Genomic DNA, 19,703 nt, shown 5'->3' on the forward strand with positions numbered 1-19,703 from the left:
GCCGATGTCTCTGGCGACATAACAGGAGCAGTAACCATAGCCGAGCATGACGGATTTTTGATCCATAGATAGACATCAGTTACAGAGTGTTCTGTATCAGAATAGCCAGAGAGGTAACTAGCTCGCACAAAATACATTATTCGGACGTAGAGCCAAACATGCTGTGGCGTGCCAACTTGCAATATCTGGCCCCTGTTGACGAAAGTGGATTACCTCCGCCAGGACTGTGATCTGTTGAACGTCTCGAAAGAGAGCTGTCAGGTATGACAACATCTCAAGCATTAGGAAACGTAGGGATACCGCCGGTAAGCGATGCCATGACAGTCAAGAGGTGGAGTAGACCTGGAGATCTCATCCAGAACAACACTTGTGGTCGCTCAACAGCGGGAGGCAGATCCTCTCCGCTCACCTCTAAACATGAGTGCTTGTCGGTCAGATAATCCGGAAACGTCGCTCATGCGCAAATGGTGCTCAGTGAGGGCTCGGCTCAACGGTCCACATTGTTTCCCGTTGCTTGTAGGAGTTAAAGATGTTCCGTTGAAGGACCGGAGGTGAGATGTAAAAGAAGTTGGTGATCACATTTCACAAAGTAAAGCAAAGACATCAAAGACTCTCGCCTTGATGGCGGCAACTGTCAGACTCGTGTTGTCAGGGTATTCCATGCTCGTGTAATGCCACACAATGCAGTGTATATGAAATTAGTTGGCGCATTCAGACTCAAGGAAGTCGGAACGCTTGCCGTCAAAGGTTTTACGCTGAGCAGTACCACTTCTGTGGGCGTTGCACTGCTGTATTCCGTTTCGCAATCCACCACATTTCTTATCTTCTGGACCTACGGTCATAGTCATCCCGTCCGTATCGATCCTTCTCTCTGCCTCGGTCTCGATGATCGCGGTCCCGGTATCGGTTTCTATCTTGATCGCGACGGTCCCTGTCTCTTCTATCCCCTCGACGGTCGTCTCTTGGCTTGTGATAACGATCCCGACTTCGGTCTCTTGGTTGTGGACTTCGACTCCTGCTTCGTTGTCGTGATGGTTCTCCATTGCCTTGAGGTCTTGGTGGAGGAATGTCGTCCTTTTCTTGTTTGGGGCCACTTTTATCCACTTTGCCCTTCATTTCCTCCTCTCCGTAGACCATTCTGTAGTTACCGCCTGTAACCCTTTCTCCCTCGTCGCGGTACTGGCGACGCTTCTCAAGCTCGTCAACACCTCCCCAACCGCCTCGGCCAGCAGTTGTTCTGCGTTTGCTGTTGGTATCCTTTCGCCAAACATCACTCAGTTTGCTGACACTCTGAGAAAAGTCCACGTGAATGCGCCGATCGTCAATTAGAACACCCTGCATTTTGAAGTAGGCAGCTTCGCAGGATGCCTTGTCCTCGTATTCGATAAATGCGTATTGCAAACTGTCGCCGGTCTTTTGATCTCTGATAACTTCGCAACTCAAAATCTTGCCAAAACGGCCAAAAATGAGCTCCAGATCCTCGTCTCCCGTCACGGGGTTCAATTTGCAGACGAACAGGACATTCTCGGGAGGCTTGACTTCGGCAAATGGCAAATCTCCCATCATTTCCAGAGTAAGAGCTTGGGCCTGTGCCTCTCTATTGCGACGCCTCCTCTCCAACTCCTCCTCATCAACATTGTCGTCTTCGTGTAGTGCTGCCTCATCCGCGATTCGGACTGTCTTCAATTGCTGGTCGGTAGGAGGAGGGCTCGAGCTGGGCTCTCTTAGGCCAGGCGGGTCGGCATAAGGATCGTCTAGAATAACAGTATGCTTGATGCGAAGGTCGATGAGCGGGTGCCCCTTCTCGTCCACGATCGCCTCGTTGATTTTATCCAACGCCTCGAAGCCTTCAACCACCTTTCCAAAGATGGCCGCCTTGCCATCTAAAAAGTCCGTATCCTGGCCTAGTGTGATGATGAACTGGGAGCCGGCGACGCGAACATCGGGGTCGGACTGGAGAGGCGCTGTGGCCATGCTAACCGTTCCTCGCTCCAAGTGTTTCAACTTGGGATGAAAGAATGCTGGGAATGTTCGTTCGGACGGGTCGCCGGATACGTGACCCCATATTGAAGAACCGCCGTCAGAGTCTTTCGAGAGAGGGCCGAGAGGATCGCCGGTTTGGAAGGAGAAGTTCTTTTGGACGGAGTGAACTGGGGAGAAGTTGTAGTATTTGATCTTGCAAAGCTTAAGAAAGCTATCTCATCTGTTAGTTCAGCCATTCAGCAAATGTAGCGTAGGAATTGATGGTATCACTTACTTTTCGCATAGCTTTGGCGCATGATCGACCAAGAGATCGATAACAATGTCACCAGCGCTGGTCTCCAAGAGAACCGACATGGCAGGCGTATAAACTCGCGGTCTTTATGCGACAGTGATTTGACAGATAACAAACTGATAAAAGAGGTTGGCTAGAGCTTTTCAGGTTTGAAGTCGCGTTATTGAAGAATTGGAAGGAATGAGGTAACTAACATCAGCCACTGTCGCGAAGCTTTCCAGAAGTTGCATTTGCAATTGCAATTATGTGTGGCGCGTGTGGCGGTGCATGTTACATAATCACACGACAGCTTTAATCAACCAGGCCACTTGAGCATCAGTGCAGCTGTGAGGATAGCCAACGCCATTAATCTTGAATCACACTCTATTCTCATGTTCCGGGTGATTCAAAATCCCATGTTGGATATATGTTGCTCATGCATGCTTGTAACAACTCCAACGCTGCTGGCCTGGCGTTAAGAGACTTCGCCTAGTTACCTACCAACTTACAACATTGTGAAGAGCTTCAACAACTATCAACCTAGACAAACTTACAACTTAACCTGAAACGCTTGACAGATGCCGTCTCCTTCAGGTACATCGATTCTTACCTAGCGTTCTTCCTTTAGATCCCCATACCGTGCGCCTCTCACAGGGTTACTGAACCAGTCTCAAATCTCATCGCCAATCAGCAAAAGACATCTTCAGCCTCCAGAGCCTCCTCCATCATGTGGACCGAAACTCCAGCTTTAAATCCTTGTTTTGCTCAACGTCAGACTGACCCGCAGCTGGAGTCGACAAACGTCAGAAGGGCACCCAGAACCGCTTAAATGACGTTAATCAGGACCCTGATGTTCCTACGTTTTAAAGAAAAAGTTTTTTACCCTCCTGTTACTTTTTTTAGTGGAAACATGATGCCTTCTTTTGAGTCACAAAGAGTTACAAGCCAAGATGGTATGATGGTACCTTGAAGATCAGCGGGAGCAAAATGTCCGGATGTGTTCAACACATATCCTACCAAGCACATGACCTCAGCAAGGATATTTCCGTATTACGACCTCTAATTGGAGATTTACTCTTCTGGAAGAATGATCCTTGAAGATGTCAACATTATCCCAACGGCCTGGATCTCGATGTGCTGGGTATCTGCAAAGCAATATTTGCCTGAAGAATAATTATATACAGCAACCCCCCGCTACGTCATATCAGATAAATACTCTGGGGTTTGACTTTCTTAACAGTTGGGGATAGCATCATGATGAATCGCCGATGACCTATCACACACACTGGGAAGATTCCTGGCCAAAACAAAGGTGAGAGACACCGGTAGGCTGCAGACATGGTCTCAGTTATCGTTTCGGGAGCTCATCCCGTCGCCGGATCGACAGTGTTTGAAGGTCATTCCCATCACAGCGGTGTTAGTCGCGTGCCATTCTTAGTGTTGATCAAAGGTGACGTCCCGGCATACTACGCAGTACGGATGTAAGAGGCCATTCCCGGAAGCGCTAGGGTAGGCTTGCCGGATATCAGAACTTGACTTTGGCTCAAGACAGTCAAGCCTGAATGAAGGTGGTGGTTACTATGTATTTTGTGCACTGCCCTACTAAGGCCAACAAAACTTGGCTGCGATAGCGTACTTTACTACGCAATGAGACAAGAAACAAGAAACAAATTTAGCGATATCTTAGATCAACTCTCTACTGATAGACTATTTTCGTACAATAAGCTTAAGCATCAATTTTACTACCGCTTAGTGCATCTTGCAATCCACTGACATGAAGTCCCCCATAATAGCGCTTCAAAGCGATGAGTTCACAACAACACGATTCATGATGCATCAGCCGGAGCTTCTTCTCAACTATTGAGTCAAAGCTCAAAGAAGTTCTGTCGCAAATGATGCAATATACGAAAATTACTAGAACCAACCGTCGTCGCTCACCCTACAGCATCATACTGTAGCATAGATCGACTCAAAAGCCAGTCCGTGCTGTAAGATATCACAAAACCTGCCTGTCCATTAACGTCACCGTCCCTGACGGTCATGTTACTATACTACGTACAGACCTCACTTCACCGAAACGCTCAAGCACCTTCACCTTGTAGCTCTGCAAATCACGTCGATCCTGCTAGCAACCGAATGAAAACTCCGTTTCGCAGCGGTGTGGGTGGCAAAAGGAAACAAACAAACTCCCCGATCGTGATCGATAGAGTCAAATCGTAGTGGTAGTTCATATCAGAGACATTTCTTCCCTCTCCTTCTGAGCTTAGTCTAGCGCTATCAGAGACCGTTATTCCCACAAGGGTTGGTATGCTTTTGTGTGTGTGCAAGCGCCCGGGCGCTTAGCTAAATGTTCCCTCCACTGGGTTAGCCAAGTGCAGGAGATGATCTTCATTTCCCCCAACGGGTTTTGATGCAGACAGGGGGTCACATCAACTCAAAGATTTGTGGGCTCGACGCGTGTTGTCTGGCTATGCTAATCTTTTGCTTGCCTCTTAGGAGCGGGGCCGGCCGACATGCATTGAAGCATCTTGAGTTGAGGCTGGAACTTGGACAAAGGGACTTTAATATTGGAGTCGCTACATTCTTGAGGTTGGTTTGGTAACCATAGGTGATGAGCTATATACCTAAGACATAAAATTCACTGAAAGATTAAAAAGAAACTTGTGTTTGTGTTTGCGATAGCATATGTATTGTATGTATTCATATTTGACGCTGTGTCGCTAACATCTCCTCTCGGGAGATCTTCATCATGATGGATAAGAGGAATAAACCTGTGGCGCTTATTCCTCGCCTCGTATTCCAGCGTGGCTCTCAAGAAATGTAAATGAAAGAGATAAAAAAAACCCACGGAATGACACCGTGATATGCAGATATGGCTTCCCCGTTGGGAAAGTACCATGTAAACAATAGACAAGAAATGAAGTTTGTAAGTGGGTATGAGGAAGAAAAAGAAGACAAAGAAGATGATAATAAAAAAGATAAACCTCCAATCGCTTTTCCAACATGTTCCCAAATTCTGTTGTTGATTCCTTGAGCCAGCCATGTAATGTTTTAACCTCCCGAGCTTCATTTTTTGCTCGAATTGATCCTCCCAGAAACGCCTTCGCCAATGCAGCCAAAGCAAAAACCTTTCCCAAGAGAATAATTAGAATTAATGCCAAGTTTTGTTGTGTGTGGAGGCGCATGCTTTGCCACCGCCGCCATCATTCTCAACACGACGATTTGCATATTGTGTGTGTATCCATAAAGGATTGATGATAATAATGGCAGCGAGTAAAAGACAGCGAAAAATTAATTATTATACGCATGTCTTACTCGTTGCCTGAGCTTCTGCGCCTTCGGCCACTGCGAAGTTCCTTTTCTGTTTCCATGAGCCGAGTCTGTACCCATGTTCTGAATGCACGGTCGGCGCGAACACTGCTACAGTTGAGGAGCTCTGTCAATGTACGCTTGATGCTTTCGTTGACTTCAGAAAGGCGTTGCTCTTCTGCTGAGATTTCGTAAATTGTCTCCTCGTCGGGGATTGTTGTGAGTTCATTGTGGTTTTCCCAGCCGCTGCAGCGAGCGTGGGAGCGCGAGTGGTGACGTCCACTTCGGGAGTGGCGCTTCGGCGATGGTGGTAGTGAGAGAGATGATGATGAAGATGATCGGGTTGGTGAGACAGATGGTGATGAGAATTGAGAGCGGCTTGATGTGCCGAATTCGGGACGGATCTGGTCGAGGCGATCGCAAAGATCTTGGTGTTGCTCTGTAAGAAGCATGTACTTCTGGAGAGCCATAGTGTACGTTTGCGCGCCGACGGATGCCATCTTTGATGAATATGAAGGTGATGTGGATAGAGAGATATCTGTGGATGATACTGATGTTGATCGGTTGTGCCCGGAGAAGAAATGGGGTCTCACGTCTAATGACGAGACCATCGAAGCGATTATGTGGTATGTGGAAAGATTCCAAGGGAGATGAGGAGTCGCGATTTACAATGCTGTCGCGAGCCAGGCAGAGTTGAAGTCGGGTTGACCGGTTTTTAAGAAATAGTTCTTGTGACTATTATTCTCAATTCCTTGTGTATCGAAATGCAGCTGCAATATCTAAAATGTAGGTACTGTATGTCGATCGTCGGATGGTACGTCGTGGTTGCTCAAAGCTGAACAGGGCCAATCTGGAGCTGGTATTGGAGACGTGTGGGTGGTATGGATGATAGATGAGACAGGATAAGATAGGTATCTGCAAGGTCCAACTATATGTAGTCCGAATTGAAACAGCAAGAGATGGATATATGGTAGTGAAGAAGGATGAGTGACTGAGTATGGGGAAGATGGTCTACGGGGGTGCGTGGTATGTTATAGTTATATACGAACAAGCGCTCGTCGATGGTAGATAAGAAATACCGTAGTTATGATGATCGAGTTAGTGCCATGCCATTCGGGGGGTGGATGGGGTGCTTCATTAATAAAGATATGGATCACTCCCAACCAGAATAGACAAGACGCAAGCTAGGCTAGGATGTACGGGAGGGGTCAGCGGAATAACAGATTGGATTGAATTTCCCACCCAAGATTGGAGCAATATAATGCTAGTACCAAGTACGAGATCCAGGTAGCAAGGAAATGGGAAATGAAGGGGAATCTCCAGGTCTCTGGCAGCGAGTCAGCACCAGGAACAAGCCACATGTGGAAGTAGACCGGTACAAGTTTTACCTTTGCTTCCCCCCCTAGAGCCAACCCCTGTACTTTTCTCTCTAATGGTTTTCCTTGGCTCTTACTCTCACTCTTTTGCTTTCCCTCTTCAGTCAAGACCAACATGTTCCAGTTCGTGCCTTGTTTGCCATCTGTAAAGTTAGCTCAAGCCACCAGAGGGGAGGCTTGACTGAAGCGAGCCTTCTATTGGAACACTAGAAAGAACAGACCCTAACAAGATCCTGGCTTGAGAGACAGAGAGTCTTGGTCTGGGCACAAGCTTTGATGGTGGATAACTGCGGGCGATGTGACGGGATAGGGTGTGAAATCTGCGTAGTGCAGCCCTTTTTTTAGACTTGGCTTCTTTTGGGGGCCATCAGCACAGTGCGTTCGGATCGATACAGGTTCTCACAGGGTTCATTCAATTACAACTGGGTTGGGTTACTTTGCTGCTGCTGAGTTGTTCGACCTCCTCCACAGACACTGAGACGGCAACTCTCCAAAAATTAAATAAGTAAGAATAACGTTGTGTGGTTCGTTCCGCACGCCATCGTCGACAGCAATGACAAGACATTCCTTTAAGTCATGAGTACCCTGTTCAAGTTGAACCCAGATTCGACGAGTAGCAGCTAACCCATGTTCCAGTACAAAGTAATCAGACAACATATTCGCACTTAAAGTATAGTGCTTTTCATCAGAGACATGAAAATTTTTATATGTCTCATTCACAAAAACCCGATTTGGAGTTCGATTTCGTAGACCTTGCAAGCTTCCTTGAATAGCTTGTTGCAACTAGGTAGAAAACTCCATACCAAGTGGAAACCCCCCGGGCTTCACGATGCCTTCCCCGGCCCCGAGGTTGAGCGAAAAAAAAAAAGAGAATTGAGAGATATCATGAAGCATACACGATACGTCGCTTACCAACGCACACACGAATATTGATTCTTGGCGGTGAGTTATTGTCGTCAATATAACCACTCAGATCAAGTAGTTCTTGAGTATCGACGAATCGTGCTGTAGCGATTGGTGTTGAGGCCGCCTCTTTTGTCAGTTGGCCATTATGCACTGGCATTCTAAACTAGACCCCAACCAGGGCCCTATCTACTGGCGTCTCCTCTCAAGACAAACTGCAAAAGACCTTGATGAAGCTGGGGTCACCGCCTGACCCCACGTGCAGGATATATCTGCAGCCGGTGAAAAAACAAGAATTGCATGATACTCCATAGATGCAAAGGGTAGCAAGCAGTAGTTTGGGGAAAAACCCGGCAACGATAATGTGGGTGAGGAGTTGCTTATCCGCACACACTTTTAAAGGATACTGGGTATAATTGGTACAGGGCTGTTACTCTCGTCACTACTACTACTGCACTGTGCCGCTGAGCTGGGGTGATAAGGTGTCCAAGAGAAAGAAAAGCGCTATTGATAAATAATCACGAACCAATTCCATTCTCTGTTTCCCGGGCTGCAACCCCTCCTCTTCCAGAAGCAGATACGGTTACAGGCGGGTAAGTTTCTTGATAACGAGCACAACCTATTCATGGGCTGATTGAACTTGCGATAGCTACCAAACCAGGTTATTGATTGTGACCTGTAGCTGTAGTTACCATAAACATACATAGCTACGGAGAAATAATGAAGCTGTAACATATGTACACGCGTAATGCAATTCCCCGTCCTTGGAAAAAGTGCCCATATAGTGGACTCTTTGTTTGTCTCTCTCCTTCACACCCCTGTTGGGTTAATGATAACACACAGTTGGGAGAGACCCCCGGAATGAAGAGAGTAAATTGAATTTTACAAGGATCAGGATAACTTAAGCCCTGGTCCATCTACAAAACGCTCCCGAAATAAGCAAGGGAGCTTTACCTTTATTTCACATGACATGGATAGAGACCAAAGCACACACAGAATATTGTAGAATTCAAGAATTTATACTTCTCTCTGCCTTTGTTTACGCCAAAAACATCAGTGTTACAACATGTCAGTTGATTTTCAGGGGTGTTTCCCTTTTACTTTTACTTTCTCTTCGTGATCGACTTGCTTGCATAGCCGAAGGGCCGAGACGGTTGGTGGGAAAAGGGACATATCATGATTCCAACAGTAACATCACATCATTGACGAAAAAACAACGGGACTTACGAATGAATCGTAATATATCCCCAACAAACAGAATGTTCTTGTTTCTTTGATGATGAGGCTCTTGGTAACCTCCCTCCCAAGCTTAAGCTTTCTAGTGATCTTCAATGCTGGCGTGGCTGGCGTTGTTGATCCTTATGCAGTTGAACCGGAAACAAAAATAAAAAAAAGGATCCAAGCTTCCTTTCCCCTCCCCGCGGAAGTATGTCTGATCTGATCGGCTTTGCATATATAGCAGAAACGTTGTTGAATGAATTCTTCATTTCTATTCGTTACCCGTGGTAGAGGTTGTCTAGGGTAAATCGACGGAACATGTCATTATCATTCAAGAGCTGGGCCAAGGAAAAGCTTCCTTCACTCATTACGCAACTGATACTTTATTAATGTTTCGGCAGAAGGGTCAAGTGACGCTGGTGTAGATGAAGCTTTCTGTCTTGTGCTACGGCGCCACTTCATCGACGTTGTATTCTTGTTTTGGGAGGTTGCGTGTCAGCCTACTTTTTTTTACGAGACAACTCATCCATCTACTCCATCTTTCATCCTTCGTCATCAACACCAAAACCGACCTCGCTGGTCAAAAGCTCCAACGGTTACTCAACTACTTCAAGGAAACACAGTGTAAAGTTTGTTTCCTTCAATTATTTGATATGGCCTCAAAATTGACACAGTCTTCCAACACTACTCCCCGCTAACAAGACGAACATGAAGACGGCGCAACAATTCAACTATCGGCGTTCTATATAGCGTTGTTCCTGAACTCGCATTCCAGCCCGCAACACCAAATCGTTACTGAACTATAGCTTCATTCAAGCGCGGCCACTGACCCTGTGGCTATCTCTGCCTGCCCGTTCCAAGGGTGCCACGTTCTTGGCTTGAGTTCAAAGTCTACATACCTACCTAGCCGCACCCTCATCTGATCCAACACAAGGGGGATATCGCATTGTGCGAAACGCCCTGGGAATACGTACATGTTGCCATCAAGCGGGGAAAAGACCAATCATCAGCCCAGATCGTCAGCTTGACAACTTCTAGATCGTGCCTCTGCAGCCAACCCCCTCTTCGCTCTTCCCCGCAACGCAAACCCAATTGCCTCCAGGGGTCTTGAGAGGCTGAGCCCTGCCCGTCGTTCTTCGCCTTTTGGGTCTCGGCGGTCCCCTGGGAAAGTCTAGGTTGCATAGTGGTGTTTTCTGTCCCTTGGATGGCGGTAGAGTTGATGTCAAAAGTGCCGGGTAACCACGCTGTACGATTGGTCTCACATGGTTCCTGGAACAAGTTCATGATGCTGCATGTATCAGATCACCTAATGATGGGCCCATGAAGTAAACCAGGGTCTCGAGATATCGTCATGGCTGACAGTAGATGGCGTGACTCTCACAAACATGCTTAAATCACATCGTCGTGACTGTACAGTTGCTTGTCCGTTGCTTCCGAGCTGTCAAGCCTCTGATACGTCGAATCGGGAAGCTTTAGAAACGAAACCAGCTAACAGCAGCCACAAAGTGCGGGGCCACAACCGCATACCCGAGTCGATTGTCAGTCTGGTGGCATGACGATTCACAACCAGCTTTCCGGGTAGCCGTGATGTGTATCTTCTAGTGAAGAATTCAGGTCAAGAATGTTTTTGTGCTGCTCTTTCGGATTTCCCGATGCTTCAACCGGCCGCATTCTGTATAGGCGATTAATGGTGCGACAATGGGCTTCCTGGCCGGTTGACGCCAACCTTTTCGACTGGAATGCAGAGGAGATATATCCCTTGAACCCACATCCACTATCCTTGCCTTCCGCTCTGCACTGGTATGAAACAAGTATGGCGTACAGTTGTGCGGTCCAGGAGTCTGGTTAGGCTTTGGAAACCTTGCAAATGTGGATAGCGACATTGTCATGGTAGAATGGGCCCTGTTGGTCTTGTCGCTTGGGAATTGCGAATTGTAGAACCTCTACGGAAAGCCCGTTGGCTTGGCACTGGTCAAGGAATGCCTGAAAGGTTTTTTCGTTGCGCTGAGTCGCCGAGATGAACACCTCCACGTGCGGGTGAAGCTCGAATATCTCGATCAAAGTTCCGATCAGGGCTGCTATCACGCCCTTGTCGTAAGTAATATCGGCGCCAAGCACGACATCAATAGGACGGCCACCATTCCATTTCTCTTCCTCGGTGCCCATGAGTGCGTGACCCCATTTGACATCCATTGGTGTGACGAGTGTGGAATCCTGAAGGTCGTTGAGGAAGAGGTTATCGGGGAGATTGTTGATCACATCGTCGGAGCCATCTGATGCGATGACATGTTGAGAATCGAGATAGTTTGCGCAGAGAATGGAAAGGTAGCCTGTACCGGCCCCCAGCTCTAAGACTCGTTTGTCCTTGACAATGTGTCTGTTCTGGCAGAGATAAGATCCCAGATGGATGGCAGCCTCCCATGTACGCAGACCAGTCGTCCCTGATCCCGAAATGAGAGAGTGATTCTCAAGAAGGGTAATGTGAGGGGGACGGGAAGTTTGATCACGATGGCTCTCTTGGCAAAGCTCAGAGAGATGGTAAGTGACGTAGGCCTTTTGCTGAGCAGAGGTTGCTTCTGAAGGTAATGGGTTTGCGAGAAACAATGAGAGGACAGACATTAAGTCATCAGAAACTCCCTTTTCATTGTCAGTAACTGTCATGAGATATGTTTGCATGACGTATTATTAGGGACGATGACTTACATACTCTTCCCAGTCATCGATGCTAGCTTCAATTCGCGACATGAGCTCTTTCAGCACTCGTAGCTGGAAACGTGGAGGGGGACCATATCGAACAGCACCATCTGCAAATAATCTCTCGTAAAACTCATTTTGAACATGAGAAGTCTTTAAGAGCGCAGACTCTGGGAAGTCCAAATCAGGTTGCAGTTGTAGATATTGATGACAGAACCGGTCAACTTGTTGTGTATTTGTAGACGACATTTTGCACATTTCGATAGAGGGAACTGCTTGTTTATATTATTACTCTTTTCTGAAGATTTCCAGTATTATACTGAGTGTGATCGGACCATCCTGGAACCCATTGCAAGCAAAGCAAAAGCTCCATTGGGTAATAACAGTGGCCTGACGAACATCTCCACCAAAAGACTGGAGTTTAAACTTGGCAAACCTTGGAACAGAGGCTGAAGAGTGTTTACCAATATCCGATCCTATTTCCAGTCATCTCCAACCGAAGATTTGCCTTTTTTCACGTGACTTTGAAACCCTGATGCGCTTGGCCTCAGATCTCAGGCATCTCTACGCACAAGCATTTTCTTAGGGTTGGACCAAATTAAGCGACAAAGCGAATTTTGCGACCCTTCCCAGTGTGACAACTTCATCAACGAACGCAACGCCCAGTCTCTCCACCGTCAACACACCCAGAGACCATCACGACAATCGGCAAAAATGGCGGACAACGACTCTCCCGTCACCCTCCGAACTCGCAAGTTCATCCGCAACCCTCTGCTGGGCCGTAAGCAGATGGTCGTGTGAGTGACAACCCTCTGAATTGCAATTTGATGACAAGAACCGTCTTCTGCTGTTGTTCTGTTTCTCATCGCCCCATCATCGATGCTTTTCCCCGTCTTCTCCCGCTCGAACTATTTCGATTTATACGCTACGCAACGATTTGCAATATCGAAACCAACAAACCACCGTTCAGCAAATGGGACACAACGCGAGCAAAGCATCAATGATGGTGGGGAAGAGAAACGCAACACAGGGGAACTTGTCATGTTTTTTAATATTTAACTTGGGCTGACCGATGTGATGCGTTTTTACAGTGACATCCTCCACCCCAACCGTGCCAACATCTCCAAGGAGGAGCTCCGTGAGAAGCTCGGTTCTCTCTACAAGGCCCAGAAGGACCAGATCTCCGTCTTCGGTCTCCGAACCCAGTTCGGTGGTGGCAAGACCACCGGCTTCGCTCTCGTCTATGACTCCCCCGAGGCCATGAAGAAGTTCGAGCCTCAGTACCGATTGGTGCGCGTTGGCCTCGCCACCAAGGCCGAGCGTGCTTCCCGACAGCAGCGTGCGTATAATCGACAAAAACAAGGTCTAGTAGTACTCTGGCTGACATTCGACAATAGGCAAGCAGCGCAAGAACCGACAAAAGACCCTCCGAGGTACGGCAAAGGTCAAGGGTGCCAAGGCGAAGAAGGAGAAATAAACGATTCATGTCTAAATGGCTTGTGTATATCCTCGGGCTGGTTAGGGAGAGGCGGTCACAGTTATGCCTGTGGCTGCTTGCATTCGGTGGTCACATTTACGGTCCATCCTCGTCGTTGGCGTCAGCTTTGGCATAGGGTACAGGGACTTGCTGGCGGACGCGGGGGTTATCTGGACTCGACGAGGAGGATTGAAGGTTACGCTTTCGCCTTCCTTGCTCAATACACTAGCATGAAATCAATGGTGTTTTTCGGGTTTCGGACCAAAAACAAAAATAGCAACGTCTCTGGTTTTCACGCGGGTTTCAATCTTTTTCGTGTCTCATGAAGCTTGAAGGTGATGATGATAATGTATGACTCATGACTACAGCAGTATGGGGAAACACAGAAAATGCTTCTAATCAATTCAGAATGCCGCCCAGCAGCACAAACAGGGTATCAAGACGAATCTATCCCAAAAACTAAACTCCAAACTCCGCCCGATGCATCTAATCTTGGTGTCTAACTCACCACCATCCTCCATACAACAGCATAGCCAGTCCTAAAGCAATCCCAACGACAACCTTCCACCCCACAATCTCCCCTCTTCGACCTTCAGCAGCGGCCTTGTATACAGGGATATGCCACCCGCAGCGCTCCTTTCCGTCTCTAGTCTTGCACTCGTAGTAAGTCGTCTGTCTCCAACCCATACTCGCCAACTTCTCCGCCTGGTCAGGCGCTGCAGTGACGGGAGGGTTAAAGACGGACGGGTTGGCGTTGTTTCTCTCTTGTCTTTCCTCTAGAGAATCAGGCATGTTCGTTGTGTCTGGTAGAGAATGCGATAGTGTTGATGCAGGTTGAGCTTCCAGTGTCTGTGTAGGTAGACAAACACTTGTACTTGTGAAGCACAAGATGGTGATGAGGGTGAAGATGAAGTAGTGAAATGGCAACATGATTGCGGTGTTGATTTTGTGTAGATAGATGTTCTTGTGTATCTCGTATGAATTGAAGAAGGATAGTTATTTGCTGTCGTGGTAGGTTGATCAATCTTGTCGTTATATAACCACCTTTTGAACCAAGTATTTCACGTTCTCCCCTTTAACAAAGAAGAGCACAGCAGTAATGTTCACAATTCACAAAGTCAAGAAAGAGGAAAAAGAAGAACTGTTCAAAGGGAACATTTGTTTCTATGGCATGAACAATAAATATATTCGCACAACCCCGAGGAACATGACCACGCGACAATAGCCAACGGCCATGACATTACAACACGTTCATGAGACACTAGATTAGGAGACTTGGGTGGTAGATTCAGGGTAGTTTATGGTGGTGATGGTGGGTTGTTTCGCTGCATCATCTGAACCCTCCAGAGGTTTGGTTGGCTGACAGGGTCTGGCTCGTGATGCAGCTTTTGCTCCTAAGCTTGTGCTGAGACAGACCCACGACTAAACCATCGGTTCGTGATGCTCCTCACATGAGACGTTGGGCATTTGAGCAATAAAAAATTGTTTGACGAGGATGGATCTTGGCTTTCTTTTAACTTGAACTTGCTATTTCTTTGTATGCTAGCTCTAGCAAAATGCATTTTGCAGGTTAACTAATCTTTTGTCCTTAGCCAAACGCTAGGCTGTCATGCATGATTCCCCAACGCCGTTCCTAAGATTACACATAAACCTGTGCTTCAATACTAATCGCCCGTTCCTTTTTGTTATCCTGCCTGTAAAAACAGGTCAGGCAGATGATATAATAATGCAAAAGACCTCTTTCCCCTTCCAGAACTTCCATAAAACAGGGACATGGGAAAACTGAGGATGCATGACCTAAGAGCTGGTCTAAACTGGCAAAGCGACCGATGTTTCGTCTCTTTCGTTGACAGTCAATCTTCGCTACCTTGCCTTCAGAACTTGCGAGTTGGCTTCCTACGCCCTCTGATCTGACTGAAAGCACTAGCAGTCACATCTCGAACCGGTGGAAGACATGTTCGTCCACGCGCAGTCCGACTTTGTGTAGCAGTAGTCGTCTTGACAACAGCTGGTGCCGCTGTCGCTGGAAGACTTTTGCCTCGGCTTCGCGTCGTAACTTCGCTATAGTTCTTCTGCACCCAACCTTCACCTTGCGGCAGAGGACTTTCGTGATAAGTATCGTCCTCGCTATCTTGGGCATAGTTTTCGGTGTACTGCACAGATGGTGGGCTGGAGCTCAGGTCAATAGCCTGGTTGCTGTTTGGTTTGATAGGCAGTTCCATACGCTTTAATTCTGTTTTGAGCCCCTGTGAAAGTGACGATATTTCCTGCTCAAGTTTGACGGCGTCGGTTTGCGATGCCTCGGTTTTGATTGGGTGCTGTAAAGGACTCTTTTCTTGTGGCGGACGCGATAATAGACTGCGTAAAGATTTGTTGCGAAGATTTGGACGATCGGTCTCGTCCTCCCCTTCATCCAATTTTCGCATCGCTTCCTCATACTCGACGTCGTGTTGTTCGGTCTTCATATACCGAGGAACAGACGGCTGTGAAAACTTTGCTGGGCTCTGAGTCTGCCTCGCCGTTTGGAATAGCTCTTCCAAAGAAGGAAAAGGACTGCTACTCCTCACCGAAACAATTGAAAGCTGAGGGCTTGGTGCTCTTTTATCGTTGTCCACAATTGAATCCTCAATACGTTCTTCCGGGAGGTCTTCAAGACCAATCATTGATGGTGGCTGTCTTCCACTGCGAACGCTACCCACAGACGACGGCACTCTAAGACGATGGTCCATAGGTACATCATCTTTGGTGGGAAGTGCTGGAAGTTCTGGTGACGGTATACTGTCAGGAACAGTTACATCCCAGCCATCCTCAACTGTCGGCATCGGCTCGTCCAGATCTTTTGCATCATCTGCCCTGTTCATCTCATCTGTATTAACTCCCTTCTTTCCCTCCACATTACTTCTTTCCTTCGAATCGTGTAAAGGTAAATTCTCTCCAGCAACTGATTGCATTGTTTCTTGTAGTTGGCGTGTGGGACTGTTGGTCACATCACTCGGCGTCTCCATCGGTGGTGGAATAAAACTGCTGATCGGGCTGTTTTCTCCCGTAAACTCGAGCCGCGGTGGCTGTTGGCCAGAAGGAATATCGGTTCCCGATGGCTTGTCCGTAGCCTCTTGTTCCTTCAAATCGGCCTCAATCTCCGCTCTCACTTTCTGTGTATCTAACTCCTCAGCCATAGTCTCATCGGGGTATGTTCTCGCGCTAACCTTGGTATTCGCCGTTGCGTCCTGTACGGGCTTGGTAGATTCAGTTGGGAGCTCCGTACCCTTGGCAATCGTTTCTGAAGAGTCGGTTGGCGGTGCTTGTTGAACCAATCTTGGGTCGGACATTTCTTCCCAGGCAATGTCTCTTCGACCGTTGTCCTCATCGCTGTCCTCATCTTCATCAAAGTCTGGCACCTCGAACTTTGCATAAACCCGTTGGCCTGTGTGTTCATCATACTCTTTATCATCTTCGTCTCTGTCTCTCTTAGCCAACAGGACATGAAGATGATTGTCTTCGCTGATTGACAAGATGAGCCCAGTCGTCGATACCATTTCGGGCTGCCACTTTGTCGCCTTTGACATGAGCAGTTGCTTCCAGGTAATGACCATGCCCGGCTTAACCTCAGACAGTACGAGACTGGGAAGAGTAGTGAGGTCTGAAGGTAGTAAAGGGAGATCATCCATCTCTGTGAACTGAGTGTCCTGGTGACGAGGTTTGCTGGTAGGGATGTCATCATAATTCAACACGACATCCTCGTCGCCATTGCCTCCTGTTTCAGCATAGGAATTTTCGGTAATCTCCATTTCATCGTATGCTCCGTCATACCCTCCCTTTCCTTTACGCTTCTTAGACTTTTTCTTCTTCTTCTTTTGAGAATCGTCTTGCCACTCTTCATCGCCGTTCCATTGGTAGTCTCCCCCATGGTGGTCTTCTCCATAGTAGTTCTCATCGTTGAAGTCTTGTGAAGCCCTCTTTCGCTTCCTCACGGACGTGTACTGTTGTTGGGGATCCCACCGCTGTACAAAGGGGAATGGCGGTTCGCTCAAAGTAACATCTTCCTGGCAGCACTCAACTGCTCGGTATGAGATCTTCTTTCGCCACGCTTCAGGGTCTTCGTCCTCTTGCTCTGCTGGTGGTTCGGCCTCATTAGCCTTTGGTTCCACAACTTGAACTCGAGGGTTTTGCAGCGGCTTCACATCCTTCATTAAGCTGTTGCGAAGCTTATCCTCGTCAGCTTTGGACTTGGGGTTCTTCAGCCCAAGAGCACCAAATAACATTCGCCGTCCGGCTCCCATGTCGACTTTGTGGCGACGCTGAGGAGCAGGTTCCTCAGCCGGAGCTGCATCTTGTGTTGTCGCAGGCGCCGATACTTCCTCTGTTTCAACTTCGACAATCATAGGAGTGGGAGCAGTGGCTGATGTTTCTTTCGGAGGGCTTGGAACATCTTCGCTCTCGTCGCTAACGACACTCAGGAGGGCACGCTTTCGGGCGAGAAATTCAGCATCTTCGCTAGGCGCTTCGTTGGTAGACGGTGGAGATTGAGTGTCTTCCAAGGCTTGCATAGCTCTCACTCGCTTGAGATCACGCCTTCTGGCATTCCTCCTCTTAGTCCTGGTCAACCCAGCGCCAGGCGGCTTTGTATCTTCGGTGCGCTCTGGAGCCGAGTTTGGAGCTTGACTTTCAGTCTTTGCTGTAGGTGCCTGCGATGGCTTTACTTGAGGCTGCTTTTTCGAGGAAAGCTCCTCAGGCTCTGACTCCGAATCGGAATCACTTGAGCTGGAGTCGGAGTCGCTTGAGCTGTCGCTGTCACTACTACCATCAGAGTTTCGTGCCGTCGAGACTTTCGCACCTCCAGCAACATTGCTCCAGTCAGAACTAGAGTCCGAATCTGAGTCCGAATCGGAACTATCACTCGAACTTGCGTCTCTGGGGGCCGGGCCGAGCGACTGTTTTGTGGAATTATCTGCATCATCCATCACTTCATCTTCCGATTCCGAGGAGTCGCTATCCGAATCTGAATCTTGTTCTGGGCCCTTGTACGAATCTTCATCAGACTCAGAGTCGGAATCAGAGTCCGAACTGTCAGAAGAGCTCGAAGTGTCATCTACTTCATCCAAACCGCCTGAGATGGTCATATCTGATCGCATCTTTACTTCCTTTGGTGCAGCAGGAGGGGGCTCCTCGTCGTTGACCTCCTGAATCAATGGTCGTTTCGAGTTTGTGGCTTCAAACTGTCCAGGAAGTCGTAGTGTCTGTGCTTCCACCTCTTCTTCATCTTCGTTGTCCGAGTTGTGCTGTTCCGAAGGGTGTTTGGAATTGGGTTCGCCGGGATTGAAAGTACGGCCAAGAATAGCAACCTCCAAAACCTCGTCACAGCTGACTGTTGGGTTGTTGGTTTTACTAAGGACATGATACGTCTTCTTCAAATCGTTATTGTTGTTTTGCAGAGCATCTTGCACATTCGACAGAGATGTGAAAGGAAATGCGGCTCGTAGTGCTGTAATCTTGTCGAGCATCAAAATATCAATTCGAGGTGCGGATACATGTGCCTGTGCGTCTTGGCGGTTGTTCTCGACAAGAGAGGCCCACTCCTTCTCTTGAGGTGCTTGCTCATACGAGGCAGTATCTGCTTGTAAGACCCTCAACTCATCGGCAAGATCTTCGTCTAGCTCATCCTCATCCTCGTCGCTGGTCTCGGAATCTTCGTCGTCAATCTCGGGCTCTACTTGTCCATCTTCCGCAGGTCGGGAATCGGTATCACCATCGACCTCATCATCGTCCTCCTCTCCAAGTTGGTCGGTGTCTATAAATCTGGCTCGTAGACGTACACTGCCTGGTTCGTCCCGGTTTTCAGTTGGGGGGGTATCTTCGAGCAAGAGCTGCTCCGACGGATCTTCTTCATCGCCGGAATCCTCCTCAGTGTAATCTTCTTCACTAGAGTCTTCCTCGCTGGAATCTTCCTCTCGTTCTTCTTCGTATGTGATGCGTGCTCGTTTTCGCGGGGGCAGGTCGAGTGCTGGACGGTCGCGCGGTGCCCTTAACCAAGGCCTACCAAAAGCCAATCCATCGATAAGATGTTTTCCGTCAAGAGAGATTTGATGTCGTCCACTAAGTCTTCTCCTCTTCAGGTCGCCTGTAGAAAGTGATCTAATTCTGTGCAAATTGTCAGCGTAAAGATCTTGAGAATACAATCATGCAGGCTCATACAAAACTTGGTCATCCTCCTTCAAAACTTTGCCGACGGGTTGAAAATGCAGCAGCTCAAAACTATCGCTCTTGCCATCGGCTAGCTCAACAACATAATCCTCTAGACCCCAATCTCTACTCTCGAGCGGGACGACTTCGTTGACGAGTGCGAGGAGCTTCGAAACGGTGAGGTCCTCGTTTGCGATGCAGGGCCAAACGAGCTTGACTTCTGGGACGGAATGTCTGCGGATGACAAGACGCAGGCGAATCGTCTGGGAAGACATGATAGCGGTTTGGTGTT

At 48.0% G+C, this 19,703-nt stretch overlaps 6 protein-coding genes across 6 annotated transcripts; 1 reads left to right on the forward strand and 5 right to left on the reverse strand.

Moving 5' to 3' along the window:
* Window positions 1-819: 819 nt before the first annotated feature.
* On the reverse strand, window positions 820-2,337 carry FSST1_007132 (PPIL4 family peptidylprolyl isomerase; the record flags this gene model as incomplete). Its single annotated transcript, XM_083236713.1, has 2 exons — window positions 820-2,194; window positions 2,258-2,337. 2 exons carry the CDS (start codon window positions 2,335-2,337, stop codon window positions 820-822), a joined length of 1,455 nt encoding a protein of 484 aa, XP_083083093.1.
* Window positions 2,338-5,565: 3,228 nt separating this feature from the next.
* On the reverse strand, window positions 5,566-6,063 carry FSST1_007133 (uncharacterized protein; the record flags this gene model as incomplete). The annotated part of the gene is made up of 1 exon (XM_083236715.1): window positions 5,566-6,063. The coding sequence occupies one exon, from the start codon at window positions 6,061-6,063 to the stop codon at window positions 5,566-5,568; it is 498 nt and encodes a 165-aa protein (XP_083083094.1).
* Window positions 6,064-10,905: 4,842 nt separating this feature from the next.
* Window positions 10,906-12,003, reverse strand: FSST1_007134 (protein-lysine N-methyltransferase; the record flags this gene model as incomplete). The annotated part of the gene is made up of 2 exons (XM_083236716.1): window positions 10,906-11,697; window positions 11,764-12,003. 2 exons carry the CDS (start codon window positions 12,001-12,003, stop codon window positions 10,906-10,908), a joined length of 1,032 nt encoding a protein of 343 aa, XP_083083095.1.
* A 465-nt stretch (window positions 12,004-12,468) lies between these two features.
* On the forward strand, window positions 12,469-13,231 carry FSST1_007135 (40S ribosomal protein eS24; the record flags this gene model as incomplete). Its single annotated transcript, XM_083236717.1, has 3 exons — window positions 12,469-12,551; window positions 12,846-13,093; window positions 13,152-13,231. The coding sequence occupies 3 exons, from the start codon at window positions 12,469-12,471 to the stop codon at window positions 13,229-13,231; spliced, it is 411 nt and encodes a 136-aa protein (XP_083083096.1).
* A 504-nt stretch (window positions 13,232-13,735) lies between these two features.
* On the reverse strand, window positions 13,736-14,161 carry FSST1_007136 (uncharacterized protein; the record flags this gene model as incomplete). The annotated part of the gene is made up of 1 exon (XM_083236718.1): window positions 13,736-14,161. The coding sequence occupies one exon, from the start codon at window positions 14,159-14,161 to the stop codon at window positions 13,736-13,738; it is 426 nt and encodes a 141-aa protein (XP_083083097.1).
* A 944-nt stretch (window positions 14,162-15,105) lies between these two features.
* On the reverse strand, window positions 15,106-19,686 carry FSST1_007137 (uncharacterized protein; the record flags this gene model as incomplete). The annotated part of the gene is made up of 2 exons (XM_083236719.1): window positions 15,106-19,369; window positions 19,424-19,686. 2 exons carry the CDS (start codon window positions 19,684-19,686, stop codon window positions 15,106-15,108), a joined length of 4,527 nt encoding a protein of 1,508 aa, XP_083083098.1.
* Window positions 19,687-19,703: the final 17 nt, after the last annotated feature.

The sequence above is a fragment of the Fusarium sambucinum genome, chromosome II (genome assembly GCF_050947815.1).
Source record: "Fusarium sambucinum isolate potato_lamoka chromosome II, whole genome shotgun sequence".
NCBI lineage: Eukaryota > Fungi > Ascomycota > Sordariomycetes > Hypocreales > Nectriaceae > Fusarium > Fusarium sambucinum.